The 20,670-nt window shown below is 63.5% G+C and overlaps 2 protein-coding genes across 5 annotated transcripts; one reads left to right on the top strand and one right to left on the bottom strand.

Annotated features, from left to right (window-relative positions):
- Window positions 1-10: 10 nt before the first annotated feature.
- Window positions 11-7,069, bottom strand: AP1M2 (adaptor related protein complex 1 subunit mu 2). Its single transcript, XM_059872084.1, has 12 exons — window positions 6,911-7,069; window positions 6,423-6,579; window positions 6,264-6,331; window positions 6,037-6,167; window positions 5,812-5,959; window positions 3,196-3,322; window positions 2,986-3,128; window positions 1,833-1,904; window positions 1,600-1,758; window positions 748-873; window positions 331-406; window positions 11-216 (listed from the first exon to the last, which is right to left on the bottom strand). The coding sequence occupies exons 1-12, from the start codon at window positions 6,950-6,952 to the stop codon at window positions 194-196; spliced, it is 1,272 nt and encodes a 423-aa protein (XP_059728067.1). The 5' UTR covers window positions 6,953-7,069; the 3' UTR covers window positions 11-193.
- A 743-nt stretch (window positions 7,070-7,812) lies between these two features.
- Window positions 7,813-19,974, top strand: SLC44A2 (solute carrier family 44 member 2). 4 transcript variants are annotated; one of them, XM_059872078.1, is made up of 22 exons: window positions 7,813-7,890; window positions 10,147-10,195; window positions 10,604-10,677; window positions 10,758-10,842; window positions 10,934-11,018; window positions 11,102-11,218; window positions 11,301-11,361; window positions 11,496-11,619; window positions 11,840-11,923; window positions 12,115-12,227; window positions 12,408-12,539; window positions 12,746-12,845; window positions 12,979-13,071; window positions 13,302-13,386; window positions 13,476-13,738; window positions 13,814-13,908; window positions 14,242-14,345; window positions 14,679-14,752; window positions 14,864-14,934; window positions 15,094-15,182; window positions 15,561-15,645; window positions 16,055-17,373. In XM_059872078.1, the coding sequence occupies exons 1-22, from the start codon at window positions 7,848-7,850 to the stop codon at window positions 16,174-16,176; spliced, it is 2,148 nt and encodes a 715-aa protein (XP_059728061.1). In that variant the 5' UTR covers window positions 7,813-7,847; the 3' UTR covers window positions 16,177-17,373. The 4 variants fall into 4 exon arrangements, with proteins under 4 accessions (XP_059728061.1, XP_059728063.1, XP_059728062.1 ...); XM_059872080.1 differs by lacking the exon at window positions 16,055-17,373 and adding an exon at window positions 17,387-19,974 and having other exon boundaries at window positions 7,815-7,890; XM_059872079.1 differs by lacking the exon at window positions 7,813-7,890 and adding an exon at window positions 8,692-9,155.
- The last annotated feature ends 696 nt before the right edge of the window (window positions 19,975-20,670 follow it).

Here is a 20,670-nt window from a genome sequence, read left to right as displayed (position 1 = left end):
GTCCCCCCACTCTATTTCCACTCGAGACCCCCCCCCAGACCAGCGGGACGGGGTCTCAGCTCCATCTTTATTGGGGCAGAGGAGGGGGGTGGGCATGGGGGGGAGAACTGGAGATGGGGGGGGTCCATGGGGGTCGGGAGTCCCATGGGGGTCGGGGGTCCCATGGGGGTCGGGGGTCCCATGGGAGACCCCCTCAGCTGGTGCGGATCTGGTAATCTGCAAGACAGAGAGAGGAGGTGAGCCGGGGGCCCGGGCTGGGGGTCTCGGGGGGATTTGGGGGTCTCAGGGGGATTTGGGGCCCGGGTGGGGGTCCCGGGGGTCCCGACTCACCCCCGCTCTGGGTGATGTAGCGCACCCAGGGCAGCGCCTGGTACCCGCTCTTCTCGATGATCTTCATGTACCGCACCTGGGGGGGCACCTGGGGAGTCACCCCCACCCCAAAACCCCCCCCGGAGACCCCAGGATCCCCTCCTGGAGACCCCAGACCCCCAGACTCTGCCTGTCCCACCCCCAAACCTCCCGCGCCCCCTCCCAGGGACCCCAAACCCTGCAGAGACCCCACTGCCCTCCCTGTTCCTGTCCCCCGAGCCCCCCGGGACCCTCTGCAGCCCCCCCGGGGCCCTCTGCAGCCCCCCCTAGGTCCCCCTCCCGAGCCCCCCGGGACCCTCCCGAGCCCCCCGGGACCCTCCCGAGCCCCCCGAGCCCCCTCCCGAGCCCCCCGGGACCCTCCCGAGCCCCCCGGGGCACCTGGATGCCCGAGACGGTGAAGTAGGGGATCTCGAAGCGCACGGCGATCGGCGGCCGCCCCTCCTCCTCCTCCTTCTCCACGCTGGGCAGCCCGAAGTGGGCGCGCATCAGGTGCTCCTTCCCGCCCTGAGACCCCCCAGCAGAGCGGCGTGGGGACCCCCGAGAGCACCCCCGGACTGGGGGGGACACACTGGGGGACAGCCCGGGGTGGGGGCAGGGAGAGGGGGAGAGCCTGGAATAGGGGGTGGGGGACAGGGGGGACAGCCCGGGACAGGAGCTGGGGGACAATGGGGACACCCCAGGATGGGGGGACACCCCAGGACAGGGTTTGGGGGGACAGTGGGGACCCCAGGACAGGGTTTGGGGGACAGGGGACACCCCAGGACACGGGGACAGAGGGGACACCTCAGGACAGGGGTTGGGGGTCAGGGGGGACACCTCAGGATGAGGGGACAGGGGACACCCCAGGGCAGGAACTGGGGGACAGGGGGGACACCCCGGGACAGGGTTTGGGGGACAGGGGAGTCCTCAGGGCAGGGTTTGGGGGACAGTAGAGACCCCAGGACAGGGGGACAGAGGGGACACCCCGGGACAGGGTTTGGGGGACAATGGGGACATCCCAGGACAGGGTTTGGGGGACAGGGGGACCCCAGGACAGGGGGACAGAGGGGACACCCCGGGACAGAGTGTGGGGGACAGTGGGGACCCCAGGACAGGGTTTGGAGGACAGGGGGACAGAGGGGACACCCCGGGACAGGGGCTGGGGGACAGGTGACACCCCAGGATGGGGGGACAGTGGGGACCCCAGGGCAGGGTTTGGGGGACAGGGGACCCCCAGGCCGGGCTGCTCACGGGGAAGGACTTGATGCTCCAGATGAGCACGTTCCTCTCGGGCAGGTACCGCGCCGACCCCGCCGTGGTCTTGAACTTGGGGGAGTCGGCGTCGCTGGGCACGGGCACCGAGATCTCCACTCCGTTGGCCACCGACTGCTTCTTGAACTGGCCCTTGGCCTGCAGGGGGCACGCAGGGGGCGGCAGGGGCTGGCCGGGGGTCCCCGAGGGGCGGGGGGGACCCCCGGGCTCACCTTGACCATGATCTCCACCCGGCTGTGGGAGAACTTCTCGATGATGGACTCGATCCAGATGAGCGGCTTCACCTGGGGAGGGGCACGGGGGTCGGCCCTGGAGACCCCTGGGGGTCCCCCAGGTGTCCCCATCGCCCCAGGAGGGGTCCTGGCCACAGGGACAGAGGGGCTGGACACGTGGAGGGGGGTCACAACCCCGTGGGGAAGGGTCCCAGCCCCTCAGAGTGGGGCCCTAAACCCCTGGACTGGGTTTGCAGCCCCAGAGTGGGTTTGCAGCCCCCCCAGACTGGGTTTGCAGCCCCTATATGGGGGTCCCAGCCCCCCCAGACCAGGTTTGCAGCCCCCAGACGGGGGTTCCAGCCCCCCCGAATCGGTTTGCAGCCCCCAGATGAGGGTCTCAGCCCCCAAATTGGGTTTGCAGTCCCCAGACTGGGTTTGCAGCCCCCCAGACTGGGTTTGCAGCCCCCAAATTGGGTTTGCAGCCCCCCGGACTGGGTTTACAGCCCCCAAACTGGGTTTACAGCCCCCAAATTGGGTTTGCAGCCCCCCAGACCGGGTTTGCAGCCCCCCAGACTGGGTTTGCAGCCCCCAAATTGGGTTTGCAGCCCCCCAGACTGGGTTTACAGCCCCCAGACTGGGTTTACAGCCCCCAAATTGGGTTTGCAGCCCCCCCAGACTGGGTTTACAGCCCCCAAATTGGGTTTACAGCCCCCAAATTGGGTTTGCAGCCCCCAGACTGGGTTTGCAGTCCCCAAATTGGGTTTGCAGCCCCCCAGACTGGGTTTACAGCCCCCAAATTGGGTTTACAGCCCCCAAATTGGGTTTGCAGTCCCCAGACCAGGTTTGCAGCCCCCCCAGATGAGGGTCTCAGCCCCCAAATTGGGTTTGCAGTCCCCAGACTGGGTTTGCAGCCCCCCAGACTGGGTTTACAGCCCCCAAATTGGGTTTGCAGCCCCCCAGACTGGGTTTGCAGTCCCCAGACTGGGTTTACAGCCCCCAAATTGGGTTTACAGCCCCCAGACCGGGTTTGCAGCCCCCCAGACTGGGTTTACAGCCCCCAAATTGGGTTTGCAGCCCCCCAGACTGGGTTTGCAGTCCCCAGACCGGGTTTGCAGCCCCCCAGCGGGGGTCCCAGCCCCACAGGTGCCCCCACCTGGGTGTGCAGGCGGTAGGACATGAGCTCGAAGTCGCCGTCGGGGGGGATGAAGGAGATGGTGCGGTCGTTGTCGAAGCGGGACAGACGGACACACTGGTGGAACTTGACATCCTCCAGCTCCACCGACTTGTTCTTGCCCCCTGGGAGGGAGAGGGGGCTCAGGAGGGTCGGGGGGGACGGGGCCGAGCCCCCCAGCCCGGCACTCACGGCCCGTCAGCTCGAAGAGGACGCGGTCGTTGAGGCCCAGGCGCAGCTCCGGCATCCCCGAGAGGAAAACCTTCAGCTTGATGGTGCCCACCACCTCGCTGAGCACCACGCTGCCGTTGGCACTCACCTGCGGGCACGGCACAGCCGGGCTGGCAGCTGGCACCGCCTCCAGCCCCGGCAGCAGCCCCACGCTCAGCCCTGTCCTCACTGCCAGCCCTGGCACTGTCACCTGCCTCGTGCCCAGCACATCCTGCCCTAATCCTCAGCACACCCCAATACCCAGCACACCCCAATCCCCAGCACATCCTGCCCTAATCCTTATCCCACCCCAATACCCAGCACACCCTGCCCTAATCCTCAGCACACCCCAATACCCAGCACATCCCACCCCAATACCCAGCACACCCTGCCCTAATCCTCAGCACACCCCAATACCCAGCACACCCTGCCCTAATCCTTATCCCACCCCAATAACCAGCACATCCCACCCCAATCCTCATCCCACCCCAATCCCCAGCACATCCCAATCCCCAGCACATCCCAATACCCAGCACATCCTGCCCTAATCCTTATCCCACCCCAATACCCAGCACATCCTGCCCTAATCCTTATCCCACCCCAATAACCAGCACACCCCAATACCCAGCACATCCCACCCCAATCCTCATCCCACCCCAATACCCAGCACATCCTGCCCTAATCCTCAGCACACCCCAATACCCAGCACATCCCACCCCAATCCTCATCCCACCCCAATACCCAGCACATCCCACCCCAATACCCAGCACATCCCACCCCAATCCTCATCCCACCCCAATACCCAGCACATCCCACCCCAATACCCAGCACATCCCAATCCCCAGCACATCCTGCCCTAATCCTCAGCACACCCCACTCCAATCCTCATCCCACCCCAATCCTCATCCCACCCCAATCCTCATCCCATCCCAATCCCCAGCACATCCCACTCCAATCCTCATCCCACCCCAATACCCAGCACATCCCAATCCCCAGCACATCCTGCCCTAATCCTCAGCACATCCCACTCCAATCCTCATCCCACTCCAATCCTCATCCCACCCCAATCCTCATCCCACCCCAAATACCCAGCACACCCCACCCCAATATCCATCCCCTTCCCACCCCAGTCCCACTCCCTTTTCCCCCAATCCTGCTCCCTTTCCCACCCCAATCTCCATCCCCATCCCAATCTTCATCCCTTTCCCAGCCCAATCCTCGTTCCCACCCCAACCCCACTCCCAGTCCTGCTCCCTTTCCCCCCAGTCCCCATTCCTACCCCAATCCCCATCACATCCACCTCAATCCCTTTCCCACCCCAACCCCACTCACTTCCCCCCCCTGCCCCCCTGCCCGTGCCCCCCAATCCCTCCCTGTGCCCCCCATGCCCCCCAATCCCTCCCCATGCCCCAATCCCCCCAATCCCTCCCTGTGCCCCCCATGCCCCCCAATCCCTCCCCATGCCCCAATCCCCCCAATCCCTCCCTGTGCCCCCCAATTCCTCCCTGTGCCCCTCATGCCCCCCAATCCCCCCCTGTGCCCCAATACCCCCCAATCCTTCCCCGTGCCCCCAATCCTTCCCCGTGCCCCAATCCCCCCCCGTGCCCCCAATCCCCCCCCGTGCCCCAATCCCCCCAATCCCCATAATCCCCCCCAATCCTTCCCCGTGCCCCAATCCTTCCCCGTGCCCCAATCCCCCCCATGCCCCCAATCCTTCCCCGATGCCCCCAATCCCCCCCAATCCTTCCCCGTGCCCCAATCCCCCCCAATCCCTCCCCGTGCCCCCCTGCCCCCCGTGCCCCCAATCCTTCCCCGTGCCCCAATCCCCCCCATGCCCCCCAATCCTTCCCCGTGCCCCCAATCCCCCCCATGGCCCCAATCCCCCCCAATCCCCCCCATGCCCCCAATCCTTCCCTGTGCGCCAATCCCCCCCAATCCCCCCCGTGCCCCCAATCCCCCCACGTGCCCCCAATCCTTCCCTGTGCCCCAAATCCCTCCCGTGCCCCCCTGCCCCCCGTGCCCCCCAATCCTTCCCCGTGCCCCAATACCCCCCAATCCCTCCCCGTGCCCCCCTGCCCCCCGTGCCCCCAATCCTTCCCCGTGCCCCAATCCCCCCCATGCCCCCCAATCCTTCCCCGTGCCCCCAATCCCCCCCAATCCCCATAATCCCCCCCAATCCCCCCCATGCCCCCAATCCCTCCCCGTGCCCCCTTGCCCCCTGTGCCCCCCAATCCCCCCCGTGCCCCCCGTGCCCCCAATCCCCCCCGTGCCCCCAATCCTTCCCCGTGCCCCAAATCCCTCCCCGTGCCCCCCTGCCCCCCGTGCCCCCCAATCCTTCCCCGTGCCCCAATCCCCCTAATCCCCCCCCATGCCCCCAATCCCTCCCCGTGCCCCCCTGCCCTTTGTGCCCCCCAATCCCCCTCGTGCCCCCAATCCCCCCCCGTGCCCCCAATCCCCCCCCGTGCCCCCCTGCCCCCCGTGCCCCCAATCCCCCCCCGTGCCCCAATCCCCCCCAATCCCTCCCCGTACCCCCAACCCCTCCCCGTGCCCCCCTGCCCCCCGTGCCCCCCAATCCCCCCGTGCCCCCCGTGCCCCCACCAGCAGGTTGACGGCCTCGATGACGTCGATGAACACCTCGTTCTTCTTGTAGCGGATGCCCTCGGAGCGCCAGGACACCGCGTTGGTCACCGTGGTGGGCACGCGCGACTTCCCCGTCTCCAGCTTGTTCCCCTCCTGCGTGATGTACCTGGCGGGGGGGTGAGGGCTGTCGGGGGGCTCTGGGGGGGGTCCCGCTGCCCCCCCCAGACCCCTCCCCACGCTCACTCCTGCAGGATCTTGCTGTCCGTGGTCTGCGGGAAGCCGAAGTCCATCAGCTCGTCCAGCAGCTCGTAGACGATGACGAAGTTGTCGCGGATGCTCTCCTCCTCCAGCTCCTTGAAGTACTCACAGAACACCTTTGGGGGGGACACCCAGCACCTCTGTCACCTCCCCTCGGGGAGGGGACACCCTGAATCAAGGTGGTCTTCGCCCCGCCGAGACCCCCGCCTCACCTCCACCACCTTGTAGAGGAAGGAGAAGACCAAGGAGGCGTTCCCGTTCTTCTTGGTGGTGGCCACCACTGCGGGGGTTAAGGAAAAGGGGGGGCACCGCTGGCTCCCCGGGGCTGGGGGGTCCCGTGGGGGGTCCCCGGGGGGGTCCCGGAAGGATACGGTACAAGTTGTTGTGTTTGATCCACAGGAAGTGGACGTGGCCGTGGGTGAGGACGGGCGTGAGCGTGCCCTCCTCCTCCCGCTGCAGCAGGACCCCCATGAAGTGCTCGATCTCCCCCAGCCCCACGTCCCCTTTGTAGTTGCGGCTGATCAGCGGCTGTGGCGGGAGGGGAGGGGTTAAAAATGGGGACACCCCCTCCCCAAAACTGCTCACCCCACCTCGGGGTCACGGGGGTCACCGCCACTGACCTTGGGTGACCTTCAGGGGCAGAGGGGACAGTGGCGTGTCCCCCACCCCGGACACGCGGGTGACCCCCGGCAGGGTTTGGGGTGGTCGTGGCGGGGGGGGTGTCACAGGTGGAGCACCTCCCCCCCCCAAATCCTGGGGGTCACGGGGGTCACCGCCACTGACCTTGGGTGACCTTCAAGGGCAGAGGGGACAGTGGCGTGTCCCCCGCGGGGTTTTGGGGTGCTGGCGGGGGTCTCACCTTCCCCTTGAGGTCCAGGATGAAGAGGGCGGAGGCGGCCATGGCGCCCGCGCGGCACCGTCACCTCCGGCACCGTCACCTGCCCAGGTGAGCGGCTGCGCCCAGGGGCGCGCGGGGCCTTAAAGGGGACGGCCCAGCCCCACTCCCCCCCCCCCACGGGCGGGGGTCCCACCCCGGCGCTCGGGGGGACCCCCAGGCTCGGCCACTCCACGGGGGCTTGGGCCACCTCCAGCCCGACCCCACAGTTTTGGGGTGGGGGGCGTGGGTGGGACCCCGAGACGGTTCAAAGGGGGGTGGGTTTGGGACCCCCGGATATTCGGGTGGCCCACCCTGGGGGGGGTCTCTACACCCCTAAATTCTCCCTCTTGGGGGGTCCCCGCAGCCCCTGACTCCTGTATTCCCCACCCTGGGGGTCGCTGCACCCCCAGACCCCCTGTGGCCCCTCATGAGGGGTCTCCACACCCCCAACCATCAGATTCCCCACCTTGGGTGGTCCCTGCACCCCCAGACCCCCGGAGCCCCCACGGGAGGGTCCTGAACCCCCGCACCCTCCCGTCTGAGGGGGGGTCCCCGCGCCCCCAGACCCCTCCGGGGGTCTCTGTACCCCAACATCCCCCACTCTGCGCGGCCTCCCAAGCCCCCAGACCCCCGGATTCCCCTCGGGGGGGGGGTCCCTGCACCCCCAGACTCCCCAACCTGGAGAATTCCCGCACCTCCAGACCCCCCCCCACCCGCATCCTCCGGTCCCACCGGAGCCCCGGGCGGGGCGGGACGGCCCCGGGCCCGGCCCCGGGGGCGGATCGGTGCTGAGGGCCGGGCCCGGAGCCGCCCCGCCCGCAGCCACAGCCCACCGGGGGTACCGGGGGTACCGGGGGTCCGAGGGTACCGGGGGGAACCGGGGGAAGCGGCGGGGGAGCCGCCCGGAGCCGCCGCCGCCATGGACCGGCCCGCGGGCAGGAGGGACCCGAACGGCGATTACGGTACCGAGCATCCCCCCCACCCCTCCCGGGGCTCCCCCGAACCCCCGGGGGGGTTTGGGCACCGCGTTCCCCGGCAGCCCCCGGGTTTGGGACCCCCGGCTTGGGGAAATCCCCGATTTGGGGCACCCTCGGGGTGTTGGAGACCCCCGGCTCGGGACCCCTCGGGTTCGGGGGAAAGCCCCGGGTTTGGGGACCCACAGGGGGTTCAGACCCTTCAGGTTTGGGGATCCCCCTGGTTTTGGGGCTGTGAGACCCCCCTCACGAGTCTGAGGACGCGCGGGTTCAGGGACCCCCGCGTTTGGGGACCCCCTCGTTCGGGACCCCCCGTCCAGCCCCCGGGACCCCCGAGGAGGCGGCAGGGGCGAGGGGACCCCCGCACGGTTTGGGGGCGCCCCTGCGGCGGCTCCGGGCTGTGTCGGGGGGCTCGGGGGTCCCGGCAGGTCCTGGGGGTGTCCCCGATGCCCACTCCCACACCGGAGGGAGGGGAGGGGCGCGGGAGGCAGCACCGGGACCCCTCCCCGCGGGCTCCGGAGCCCCCCGGCAGGCGGGACCCGCCGCGTCCCCCCGTTTTTCCCGGGCGGGGGCTCCCCCCGGGCCGGCCTTTGTTCGCTGGGCGCGGGGGGGGGACCCGCAGCCCTGACATCACCGGCGGCCTATGGGCGCCGGGATCCCGCCGCTGCTGCCGGTGATTTATTTACCCGAATAGAACCGGGGCGGGGATGGAACCGGCGTCACCGCGGGGGGGGGGGCTGGCACCGCCCGCCGGCCCTTTCCCGGCAGGAACCGGACATTTCCCGCCCGTTCCCAACCTCCGGACTGGGCTTGGCGGGGCCGCACCGCGCCCCGGTGCTTCCCGGTACCGGAGCTCCTCGGTTTCTCCCGGTGCCGGAGTTCCCCGGTAACCGCGGGACCGGAGCTCCCTCCGGTGCCACAGCCCGCTCCCCCGGAGACGGAGCCAGCTCCCCCCGGTGCCCCCCGGTGCCGGAGTCGGTTCTCCGCGGAGCCTCCCGGTGCCGGTGCCCGCTCTCCCCCGGTGTTCCCCCGGTACAGCCCGTGCTGTCCGGGGCGGGGTTTGGGCCACGTTCGTGCCCCGGAGGGCGGATTTTGGGGAAGCCGTGACGGAGGCGGGCCCGTCTGAGCCCAGCCCAGCCCGGCCCGGCCCAGCCCAGCCCGGCGCGGACGGGGACGGAGACGGCGGCGGGTCCGGGGGCTCGGGGCGCTCTCCGGGATGGGGGGACACGGGGACAACTACTACGGCAAACACGGTAACGGAGCCGGGGGGCTCGGGGGCGCCTTTGGGGTTCAGAAGCGCGGCCGGGGCTCGGGGGGGTCTCTGGGGGGTCGGGGGGCTCCGTGCGGTGTTCCAGGAGGGTCGGGGGCATCGCCCGCTGCGGGCTGGGGGCATTTTTGGGGGTCCACCGCGGTTTGGGGGCACCTGTGGGGGGTTCCTGTGGGTTTGGCGCGGGAGGAGTCAAACGGCCGCGGGGAAAGGCGGAAAACAAACCCGAAATGGGCGGAAAACGGGCCAGGAAAAGGCGAAGAAAAGCGAAAGCAAAAGCGGCCGCGCCCCGCACGGAGGGGGGGCCGCTGTTTTGGGGGGCTGGGGAGGGGGTGCTGGGTTCCGGGGGGGGGTCTGAGGGGGCTGCGGGGTTGGGGCCGCCCTCGCTGGCGGCCACAGAACCGGCCCGACGGCCGCGGTCGGAGCCGGCGCCGGGACAAACCGGCTCCGGCGGTTCTGGGGCGTCACCGCGGCGCCGGCGGCCCCGGGGGTGTCCCGGGATCGCTCCCGGTTCTGGTTCTGACCCCCCAAAATCCCCCCTAAACCCCCGGCCCCCCTGCCCTGGGCCGCTCCCACGCTGGCTCCCTTCCCACCCTAAAAATAAAGCGGAGCGGCGGCGGCGCGGCGCCGGGGAGGGTGCGGCGGGGCCGGGGGACCCCCGGTGACCCCCCCGGGCCGGTCCCGCCGCCCCCAGCCCCGCTCTTCGGTGCTTCCCTGGAATTTGGCGTTTCCGTGGGATTTCGGGTCCCCGTCGCCGCCGCTTGGGGACATTTTTGGGCACAGCCACCTGTGGGAATGAGGGAGGGAATGTTTTCCGAGGGAGTCGTTGTTTCCCAGCTCGGCAATGGGATCCGCAGATGTTTTCCTGATTCCGCTTGTCCCGAGGGGGTTTTTGGGAAGCGTTTGGCTGGGGGGTGAGGAGGATGAGGAGTGCCTTCCTCCCGTGGCAGCACTGCCATTCCTCTTGCTGCCCACAGGAACGCCACAGAAGTATGACCCGACTTTCAAAGGTCCCATCTATGACAGGTGAGCAGAGCTGCACAGTGTCCCCAGGTCCAGGGTCCCCAAGCCCAGGGTCCCCAAGCCCACTGTCCCCAAATCCAAGGTCCCCAAGCCCAGGGTCCCCAAGCCCACTGTCCCCAAATCCAGGGTCCCCAGACCCAGAGATCCCAGACCTGGGGTCCCCCAAATCCAGGGTCCCCCAAATCCAGGGTCCCCAAATCCAGGGTCCCCAAATCCAGGGTCCCCAGACCCAGTGTCCCCAGACCCAGGGTCCCCAAATCCAGGGTCCCCAGATTCAGGTTCCCAAACCCAGGGTCCCCAAGCCCAGGGTCCCCAGACCCAGGGTCCCCAAACCCAGGGTCCCCAAGCCCAGGGTCCCCAGACCCAGGGTCCCCAAACCCAGGGTCCCCACCCCTGCTGTCCCCCCTGCAGGGGCTGCACTGACATCATCTGCTGCGTCCTGCTGGTGGTGGCCATCGTGGGCTACGTGGTGGTCGGCGTCGTGGGTACGTCCTGGGGGCTCGGGGTGGGGGTCTGGGGGCTGCAGGGGGGGGCGACCACATCCTCACGGTCCTGTGCCCCCCAGCCTGGACCCACGGGGACCCCCGGAAGGTGATCCACCCCACGGACAGCCGCGGGCAGTTCTGCGGGCAGCAGGGGACCCCCAACGAGTGAGTGCCCGGACCGGAGAGACCCCGAATTCCTCCGGGGGAGCGTGGCGGGGGTTTCCCCAAACCGGGCGGTTTTTGGTTTGTTTTGCAGGAAAAAACCTTTCCTTTTTTACTTTGACATCGTCAAGTGCGCCAGCCCGCTGGTGCTGCTGGAATTCCAGTGCCCGACCACGCAGGTACGGCCCGGCCCCCTCGGGACCCCCAATTCCCCAGGGAATCCGGGCCTGCAGCCCCCTCCCCACGTCCCCCTCCCCTGCAGATCTGCGTCAGCAAATGCCCGGACCGGTACATGACGTACATGACGGCCTCCGGGAGCCCCGCGTCGCTGGAATACTACCGGAATTTCTGCACCCCCGAGTACAAGGGCGCGCAGAAGGTGGGCTGTGGGGTCGGTGCTCCCGTGCCCTGGGGTGGTTCCTGCCCCGAGTGCTGATGGCTGGCTCGTTGTCCCCACCCAGGCTCCCCTCTTGGTGCTGAAGGACAAGGAGTGTCCGGCCATGCTCATTCCCAGCACCCCGCGTACGTCCGTAATTAGCGAGGAGCTCGTTAACGATTCGCTGGGATTTTTCGGGGGGTGTTTGGGGGTTCTGGGGGTCCTGCGGGGGTTTGGGACTCTCGTTTTCCCAGCTGAGCCACCCCCTCTGTCTCACCAGTGGCACGGAGATGCTTCCCAGCCATCCAGGCCAAGAAGGGCGTCATCATGGTGGGCAACAAGACAACCTACGAGGACGGCTGGGGGAACCAAAGGAACGTCACCGAGCTGCTGGAAGGGGCCAAGTGAGTCCCGGGCCCCTCCTTAGGAGCTGCTTTGCCCCTTGGAGGTGTCGGGTGCTTGCCAGGAATCCTGCACTAAAATCCCACGGTGGGAAGGCAGAGGGTGGCAAAGAAGGCACAGTGTGGATGGCTCTGGGGAATTTTCTGGGCAGAATTGTTGAATTTTCGTGGTTTTGGGGTGCCCCCGGCTCCCGCTCCATCGGCGTTTCCCGTTTCCTTGCAGGAAAGCCAACGTGGTGCTGGAGACCCGGCAGCTGGCCATGAAGATCTTCGAGGATTACACGGTGTCCTGGTACTGGATCATCATGTGAGCACGGGGCAAAACTCGGGGGTTTCCGCTATTTCACAACTCCCCCGGCTTTCCCACAATTCCCACCGAGCAAAGCACGAGCGGTGACATCCCTGCCGTCCCCGTCCGTCCCTGCCGTGGTTCTCACGTCCGCAGGGTGCTGGGGCACACTGGGAGGGTGGTGACACGTGGCCGCCTTCCTCCCGCAGAGGCCTCGTCATCGCCATGGTGGCCAGCCTCATCTTCATCGTCCTGCTGCGCTTCCTGGCCGGGATCATGGTCTGGGTGATGATCGTGATGGTGATCCTGGTGCTGGGATACGGTGAGCAGGGGGGCTGGGAGCCTCTCCCTGCCTTTTCCCCCTTCTCCTTGTCCTCTTTCCAGTGGGATTTGCCCTGCAGAAGTTCACACGCCGCGTCCTTCCGGGTGTCTCCCCGCCCCGGCTGGCGTCCGGCTCTGCCCCTCCCGTGCAGAAAGGACAATTTCCTGCTTCTTGCCACAGGAATCTTCCACTGCTACATGGAATATGCCAAGTTAAAAGGGGAAGCGGGGTCAGATGTGTCCCTGACAGACCTGGGCTTCCAGACCGACCTCCGTGTCTACCTCCACCTGCGGCAGACGTGGCTGGCGTTCCGTAAGCGTCCGCCCTCCTCTGGAATTGGGCTGGGACCCCGCAGGGCACGGGAAGGGGGGGTCACAGCGGGGTTTTGGGCTGTTCCCATGAGAAGGAGGGACTTTGGTGGGTGCCCAGCCATGGGGCAGCGCTGGATGTTCCCAGGAGGAGATTTTGGTGCTGTGGGGGAAGGTGACGGTGGCCCTCACGCTCCCTTCCCCTGGCAGTGATCATCCTGTGCGTGCTGGAGCTGGTGATCGTCCTGCTGCTCATCTTCCTGCGCAAGAGGATCCTCATCGCCATCGCGCTCATCAAGGAGGCCAGCAGGTCTGGCTGTCCCTGTCCCCAGGGCTGCTGGCACCCATCGCTCCTGGGTTTAACCGGGGTTTAACCGGGGTTTAACCGGGGTTTAACTGGGGTTTAACTGGGGTTTAACCGGGGTTTAACCATCTTCTCGCAGGGCCGTCGGTCACGTCATGTCGTCGCTGCTGTTCCCCTTGTGCACCTTCTTCTTGCTGTGCCTCTGCATCGCCTACTGGGCCAGCACTGCCGTGTATCCTTTCCTCTTCCTCACCCTCTTCCTCATCCTCGTCCTGTTCCCTGCATCCCCAGTGTCTCCTCAGGCATGGAGCAGGCTCTGGTGGCAGATCCACCTTAAATCTCTGAGTTTTAACCCAAAACAAACCCTGGGGTGGAAGAGCAGCAGCGGGAGAGCAAAGTGGAGCCTAGTTTGGATGTAGGGTTGGCTTGGGAGAGCGACCTTTCCTTAACAGTGACCCGCAGCTTCCTGTCCACCTCCAACGAGGCTGTTTACAAGGTGTTCAACGAGTCCGCGTGCCCGTTCTCTGGGCAGACCTGCAAGCCCGAGGTGAGGACCTCAGGAAACTCAGAACCTGTCAGAGATGTGACCACGGGCGTGGCTCTGGGTTGACCGGCGGTGTCCCGTGTCCTCTGCAGACCTTCAACACCAGCAACGTCACCAAGCTGTGCCCTGATGCCCAGTGCCTCTTCGCCTTCTACGGCGGCGAGACCGCCTATCACAAGTACCTCATCGTGCTCCAGTTCTTCAACGTCTTCATGTTCTTCTGGCTCGCCAACTTCGTCATCGCGCTGGGCCAGGTGACGCTGGCGGGCGCCTTCGCCTCCTACTACTGGGCCTTCAAGAAGCCCGACGACATGCCGGCCTTCCCGCTCTTCTCCGCCTTCGGCCGCGCGCTCCGGTGCGTCCGTCCCCGCGAGGGCGGCCGGGAGCTCGGGGAGGTTGTGCCTGTATGACCGGCGTGCTCCATCCCTAGGTACCACACCGGCTCGCTGGCCTTCGGCTCGCTGGTGCTGGCCATCGTCCAGGTCATCAGGGTCATCCTGGAGTACCTGGACCACCGGCTGAAAGGTACCAGGGATGGGATGGGAGTGGGGAGAGGAGTGGGGTTGGACTGTGGTGGGGGTGGAATGGGATGAGCTCCGAGGCCCCTTCCAACCCAAACCATTCCATGATGCTGTCAAGTGTTTCCCGGGGCCGGAGCCAAGGGGCTCAGCCAGCCAGGGAATTAACTCTGTGCCACGCAAACCTTCACTGGGCCTCACACTGGGTGCCCAGGGGGCTGAGAACAGGGCTTGGGTGGGGGAACTGTGGCAAAAAGGTCTCACCAGGGGCCTTGGAGTGGCTGCTGGAAGATCTGACCCCCCTGGCTTTGGTGCTGACTCCTCTCCCTGTGCTCTCCAGCTGCCGAGAACAAGTTTGCCAAGTTCCTCCTGAGCTGCCTCAAGTGCTGCTTCTGGTGCCTGGAAAAATTCATCAAGTTCCTCAACAGGAATGCCTACATCATGGTGAGAGTCGCCCAAAACCAACGCGCGCCAAAGGCTGGGGCTGCCACGGGGGCAGCTCGGAGATTTCCCTGGGAATTGTGTCTCCCAATGCTGTGGGAATATGGAGCTTTGCAGCATTTTCAGCTTTCTGGCTGAAAAACCTTGACCTCAGCCATTCCTGTTGGCTTTGAGAAGGGTCTTCTGCGGGTGGGGGTGTTCAGCTCCGGGTCTCTGCGATGCCTGACCTGGCAGTGGATGAGAAAGCCCTTCCAGGGTGGGATTTGCCCTCTCCCCTGGGTGGTGGACTCAGTGCAGCCCCGTTTCTCTCTCCTCTGCCCGGTTTTTCCGCCCCAGATCGCCATCTACGGCACCAACTTCTGCACCTCGGCCCGGAACGCGTTCTTCCTGCTGATGAGGAACATCATCAGGTGAGATCTGGGGGAACCACCCCACACTGTTCGCCAGACGTGCCTTGGCTGCTTCTGTGGGAGCTCGGAGTGGGGAGCAGATGCAGAGGCTCGTCCCTCTCTCGTCTCCAGGGTGGCTGTGTTAGATAAAGTCACGGATTTCCTCTTCTTCCTCGGGAAGCTCCTCATCGTCGGAAGCGTGGGTAAGTGCTGGGTTCTGGAAGTTTCTCCTCGAGTCATCCAGCTGCTGTCACCAGTTGTGCTGTCCCAAGGGCTCCACTCAAGTCACCCCTCCCATGAAGCTGCTCCTTTCCATCCCGTTTTCCCTCTTGCCCACCCTTGTCCATCCCTTGCTTTCCCAGGAATCCTCGCCTTCTTCTTCTTCACCCAGCGGATAAAGCTGGTCCAGGACACGGCGCCGCCGCTGAATTACTACTGGGTCCCGATTCTGGTGAGCTGCCCTTCCTCTCTGGGGTGACTCCAGAAGGAGAGGACAGCGATGCCCCACACCAACCCCTCCCCACACCCGGTGCCTCAAGGAGCTCCTTTGTTGGAGGTGTTTTCCCGGCCGCTGGCGCAATGAGCCCTTTGTTGGCTGCTGCTGGCGCCGCGCCCGCCTGCGCTGCCCACTCTGGCCTCCATCCAGTGGTGGCTGAGGCCTTTTGTCCCCACTCGGGCTGCTCCAAACAGTCCTGCCCTGTTCACTTCTCCTCCTTCCTCTGGGGAATGTGGGATTCAGCACTTTCCTCCTCCTCCTCCTCCTGCTGCTCCTGGCTGGGGCTCCGTGCTCTCTGCTGGCCGCGGCGTCAGCGTGTGGCGTCTCTTCCAGACGGTGATCGTGGGCTCCTACCTCATTGCCCACGGGTTCTTCAGCGTCTACGGCATGTGCGTGGACACCCTCTTCCTCTGCTTCTGTGAGTATCAGCAAAAACCTCCTCTCCCAGCAGCCTCACCCCCAGAGTGTCCAGTTCGGGGCTTTGCTCCCAATCCCGAGGTCTCTCTGTGTGGTTTTCTCCTGCTTTTTCCTCTCCTGACTCCTCACCTGAGTTCACACCTGCTCTCCCTGCCTGCTCCAGCAGAGACCCCCCGTCTGTCCGTTGGCTCCTGCATCTCTCCCTCTGTTTTGGTGCTTTGGGCTCGGTGGAATTAACTACAGCTAACCTCGATTTCCCTTTTTTTCCTCCCTATTTTCCTTCTTTTCCACCCCTCCCGTGTCTCCGGTCACACGTTCTCCATCCTCCACCTCCGCCCTGTCTCTCCCTGGCTCCTCCACTGCTTTTCGCTCTTCCCCTTCACGGCCGCTTCTTCCCGGGGCTGGAAAAGGTGAAGATCTGGAGAGAAACGATGGATCTCCGGAGAGGCCTTACTACATGTCCCCCGAGCTCAGCGAGATCCTGCTGAAGGGGCACCTAGAACCTTCCAAAAGCGCCGATAGCCAAGGCTAGGGCCCGGCGCCGGGCGGAGGCCGCGGGACCCTCCCGGCCCCCTGACCCCAGCAGCGACTCCCGCGGTGCCACTGTGTCCCCTGGAAGTCCTTCGAGGGTGGCGGGTGCCGACCCTCAGCGCCCGGTGGTGTCCAGTCTACCTTCCTGCCCCAAAATCCGTGTTCCTGCGTCGAGAGAGCCCACCCGGAGCCGGCTGGGGCTCCCGGGAGCGCCCAGCGAGGAGCGCGGTGCCTGGAGATCATCGCGGTTTTGAGGCAGAGATCTTTGCTCCTGAGGGAGGGCTGGCGTGGCTGGCACGAGGGATCCAGCGTGGAGGGACAGGGCTTGGTGGGATGGGCCGAGTGGGTTCCGCCACCCCACACTGGTCTCTGGGCGTTTCCTCTGCGTCTGCTTCCGCCAAGAGCAGTGAAACTTGCTTTGCCCTTTCCTCACCCCTCTCCTTGCAATTTTCTCACCTTTTTCCTCCCCCTGTCTCTATGCAAACCACAGCATTTGGAAGGATTCCGGGCGAGGTTGCAGAGCTTTGGCTTCACACCCAGCTTGTCCCTGTCCCCTGTCCCAGCCATCGCAGGAGCTGTCACCAGTGGCCATTGGGACTTGGTGGCCGCTGGGACTTGGAGGGTTTCACTCCAGGCATGGGGTGGGTTGGGATTTCTCCTCCAGAAAGCCCAGAAATGATCAAGGTTTAAAAAAACAGCTCTTGTGGCTCAGCCTCAGCTGCAGCTCCCAGCCAGACCCTCCCAGGACAAAGCCCTGGTGTTGATGCTCCCATTTCCATCCCAGAAGGATCCAAATCCCTCTCAAAACACCCCTGGGCTTTGTGAGCCCGGAGCTTTGTGGCTTTGTTTGGTTTTGGGGTGTTGTTTTGCCCTGGCTGGGATTTTCCAGCCGTGTCGGCGCGTTGGGAATGAGGGGAATCGCTTTGCATTGGCTCCAGAGCTGCTGGGGAGAGCCAAGGGGTCCCTCGTGCCCTTGGCTCTGTTCAACTTTCCCCCCTCGAGAAACAAAACACCCAAATTTCCTCTTCCTTCTCAACCCCTGCGGGCCATTCCCAGATTTGCTGTGTGAGAGAGAGAAAAAAAAACCCTGTTCCACGATGAGCCCAGAGACTTTGTTTAACCTGGGAACCACCGTCAGAGGATCCCAGGAGCCTCCATCACACCAACCCCGTACCTGCCCCCGCCGCGGGGCCGGGGGCTTCTCTTTGCAGTGGAAGACCTGGAGCGCAACGACGGCTCGGCGGAAAAGCCCTACTTCATGTCCCAGGACCTGAGGAAGCTGCTCAAGAAGACCAACAAAGGCCAGCCCGACGCGTAGCGCCGCCTCGGAGAGCGCCCGGCACCGCCTGTCCTGCGTGGAATTCACCTCCGTGGACCTTGGACCACCCCGGCAGTGTGGGTGGAGGGGTAAAATGCAGATTTTTGATGACTCGGCCTTAAATCCTTGCGCTGGTAACGATGACGAGCTCGTCGCCGCTAACGAGATGCAAGGCCTTGTGCCAGTGCCGCTCCTGGGGCAAAATCCCAATTTCCAGGGGGTCGGCGGCTCCAGAGGGAGTTTAATTGTGTTTGATCCCATTTTGGTCCTGGTGAACCCTTCTGGGGTCAGCCCGGGGGGATCCGCAGGGATCTGGGCGCCGAGGTGACGCAGGAACGAGCCGGGAGGTTCAGGCAGCTCCTCGTGGGGTGTTCTCCTTGTGGCCCCCCTAAATATTGAATTATGGTTGTGCATTCCTGCCCGGAGAGCTGGGACGGGCTGGAATCACTTCCCATCCCTCGCTGCCCTTCGTCGACAGCCCAGGGCCCTGTTCTGGGCCCTAATTAATGAATTCTTTTAGGAGTCAGCTAATTAGTGCTTTTGTAGCCACTGCAAGGGGTGAAGGTGGAGGGGAACGAGGGGGCCGTGAGCAGAATTTGGGGCTTGAGGCTCTGTCCAGTTCTTGCACCTCATGAGGAGCTGCAGCTTCCACAGATTCCTCCCCAAAATGAGCATCTGGTCCCCCAAAGTTGGCAGTTTAGGGCAAACCCTTCCCCAGCTTCCCAAACGCTTCACCTGCATAAGGGGTTTTGGGGCACCCCCCAGGGGGGAGGGGAGGGGGTGTGGAGGGACCTGGGGGGGTTTTGGTTTCATTCCAGGTGATTTTAGCAAAGCCAGTGGCAGGCAACACCAGCCTCCTGCCAGGAAGGGGAAAAAGGGAATTTTTTTTTGTGTGTGGAAAAGGGGTCAATTAGCTCTAAAATGTAACTAGCTAAAACCTAAAATGTAATAAAATTAACCCTCAGACCCCCTGCAGCCACACGAGCAGAGCCACCACCAGCAATTGGCCTTTTTTAGGGCTCAATTTTAAAAAAAAAAGACTCAAAGAAAAGCTCTGAGGCTTTGGGGGACAATTCCCAGCTCCCAGAGGCTGGGGGGTCCCACCTTCCCCCTTCCCAGTGCTCACCTGGCTCCAGGAATTGCTGCTGAGGAATCCCTTGGGCTTCTTTTTATCCCAATTCCCCTGCCACCTTTAGGTTTTGTATTGTCCAGGGGACGTTTCTATGGAATTATCCAATCCTTCGGGGGCTTTTGTATATTTTGCTTTTCCAGGATGTTTTCAGTTATGGTTATTTGGAGCTTTTCCAGTGAATTTTTTGGGGGCACGTTTTAGTTTCTCTGACGCCGCCGGGCAGAGCTTCCCTCTCTCTAATCTCTCTGATTTTTCTTTTGAAAATTCCCTAAATTTTCCCTTTTTCCCCTCGTTTTTTAGTGCAGCTGATCAGTGGACAGAGGTGTGGAAGGGAAAGCTGAAGCCGAAAAAAATGAAGGAAAATGTAAAACTAGAAAGGTGAAGGGAAAGACAGAAAAATGAAGGGAAAGGTAAAAACAAAGCTAAAAAAGTAACAGTAAAGCTCAGCAGAAAAGATCGAATGAAGCTAAAAAGAGGCAAATATTGGGAATAATTCAGGGAATAATCACCAGACCTTGTTCCACTTACAGCCATTCCAGCACGTGTCCTGCAGCTCCTGATGCTCATTCTGGATTAATTCAGTTTTTTCCCTCCCTGTGCAGGTTTCAGGGTAGATTTGGTTTTATTTCTGCTCAGAATGTTCGTGTTGGGGGCAAATTCTCTCTCACTCCTCGATTTTCAGCTGTTTTCCTCCTAAATCCTGACCCTTTGGGTGTGGGAGCTGAGGAGTGGCAGGAACTGGGTTTATTTATTTAAACAGGCAAAACCCAGCAGGAATTTGGAAGGCTGGAAGGAAAAGTGGTGAAGGAGAGAAGAAATTTAGGAGAATGTGTTCCTGGGGAAGCCGGGCTGGCTCGGCTGCCTCCCAGCAGCACAGGATTTAGGGAGAATTAAGGATTTTTATTCCCAATAAACCCAAGTGGTTTTTTAGAGGTGATGGGAGCAGTGAGGGAAATATTCCTGTAAATTAGGGTGGTTTTTTTTGAAAACTCAGAGCGAGGGCAGCTGTCCGGGGGAGTTTGGTGTCCGGAAAAGCTTCACTCCAAGACTGGGTTCTTGTTTCTAGGCAAAGCTCCGTGTTCAAGGCATTAAACGATGGAATTTAGGAATAATGACGCTTTCCCCTCCCGTCTAGAAATGTGGTTTGTGTCCCTACAAACCTGATTGTTCAGGCCAAGAAAACAACCCCCAATGCTAACCAGTGCTAAACCCGCGGGGCTGATGTTTTCCAGGGAAATGCTCGTTTTTCTGGTGTTTCTGAGGCACCGAGGGTGCTGTGACACTCCGGAGTCTCTGCGCGGTTCCGTCAGCGTCGCGACCAACAAGAAAAATAAAAGTGCCTGTTTGGACCTCGTTCTGTTGTGTGACATCGCAGGGCTCTAATGTCACCAATTCTGCCACGTTTCACCCCAAACCGGCCCTTTCAGCATTGGTTCAGCTGATTTCAAAGTGTGGGGGGGGGTCACTGGTTTTGGGGAGTTTTGGCTGGATCGGAGTAATTTTCCAACAATCCCTGAGCCGCAGGGTCTCCAAGAGGGGATTTTAAAGAGCAAAGTGCTCCTTCAGACACCTATTTAATGTTGTTTCCCTGGTCATCAAAAGCAGAAGGTGTTTTTGTGGTCAAATGCCTCCAAAAAGGCATCTTTGAGGTTGTTCCCCTCAAAAATTCAATGGTTTTGAGGTCAAGTCACTGAAAAATCTGCATTTTTGAGGTCAAACCCCTTCAGAAAAGGTGGTTTTGAGGCCAAACCCCCTCCAAATAAGGTGGTTTTGAGGTCAACCCCTTCCAAATAAGGTGATTTTGAGGTTGCTGCCCTCGTAAAAAGGCGATTTTAACATCAAACCCCTCCAGAAAAAGGCACTTTGAGGTCAAACCTTTTCATTCCTGGTCAGAGAAGGATCTTCCCGGTGGAACCCTGGCTGGTTCGGGTGCTTCGGGGGCTCGTGAGGACGCGTCCCCTCAGGGAGATCCTCTCGGGCCATCGCTCCCCTCACGGCGTCCCCTCAGCTCGCGACCCCCCCCCGGCCCGTTCCCGCCACCGTTC

Source organism: Haemorhous mexicanus, chromosome 34 (assembly GCF_027477595.1).
Source record: "Haemorhous mexicanus isolate bHaeMex1 chromosome 34, bHaeMex1.pri, whole genome shotgun sequence".
NCBI classification, from domain to species: domain Eukaryota; kingdom Metazoa; phylum Chordata; class Aves; order Passeriformes; family Fringillidae; genus Haemorhous; species Haemorhous mexicanus.
Note: the sequence above shows the minus strand (reverse complement) of the source record. Positions and strands in the feature narration are given on the sequence as shown.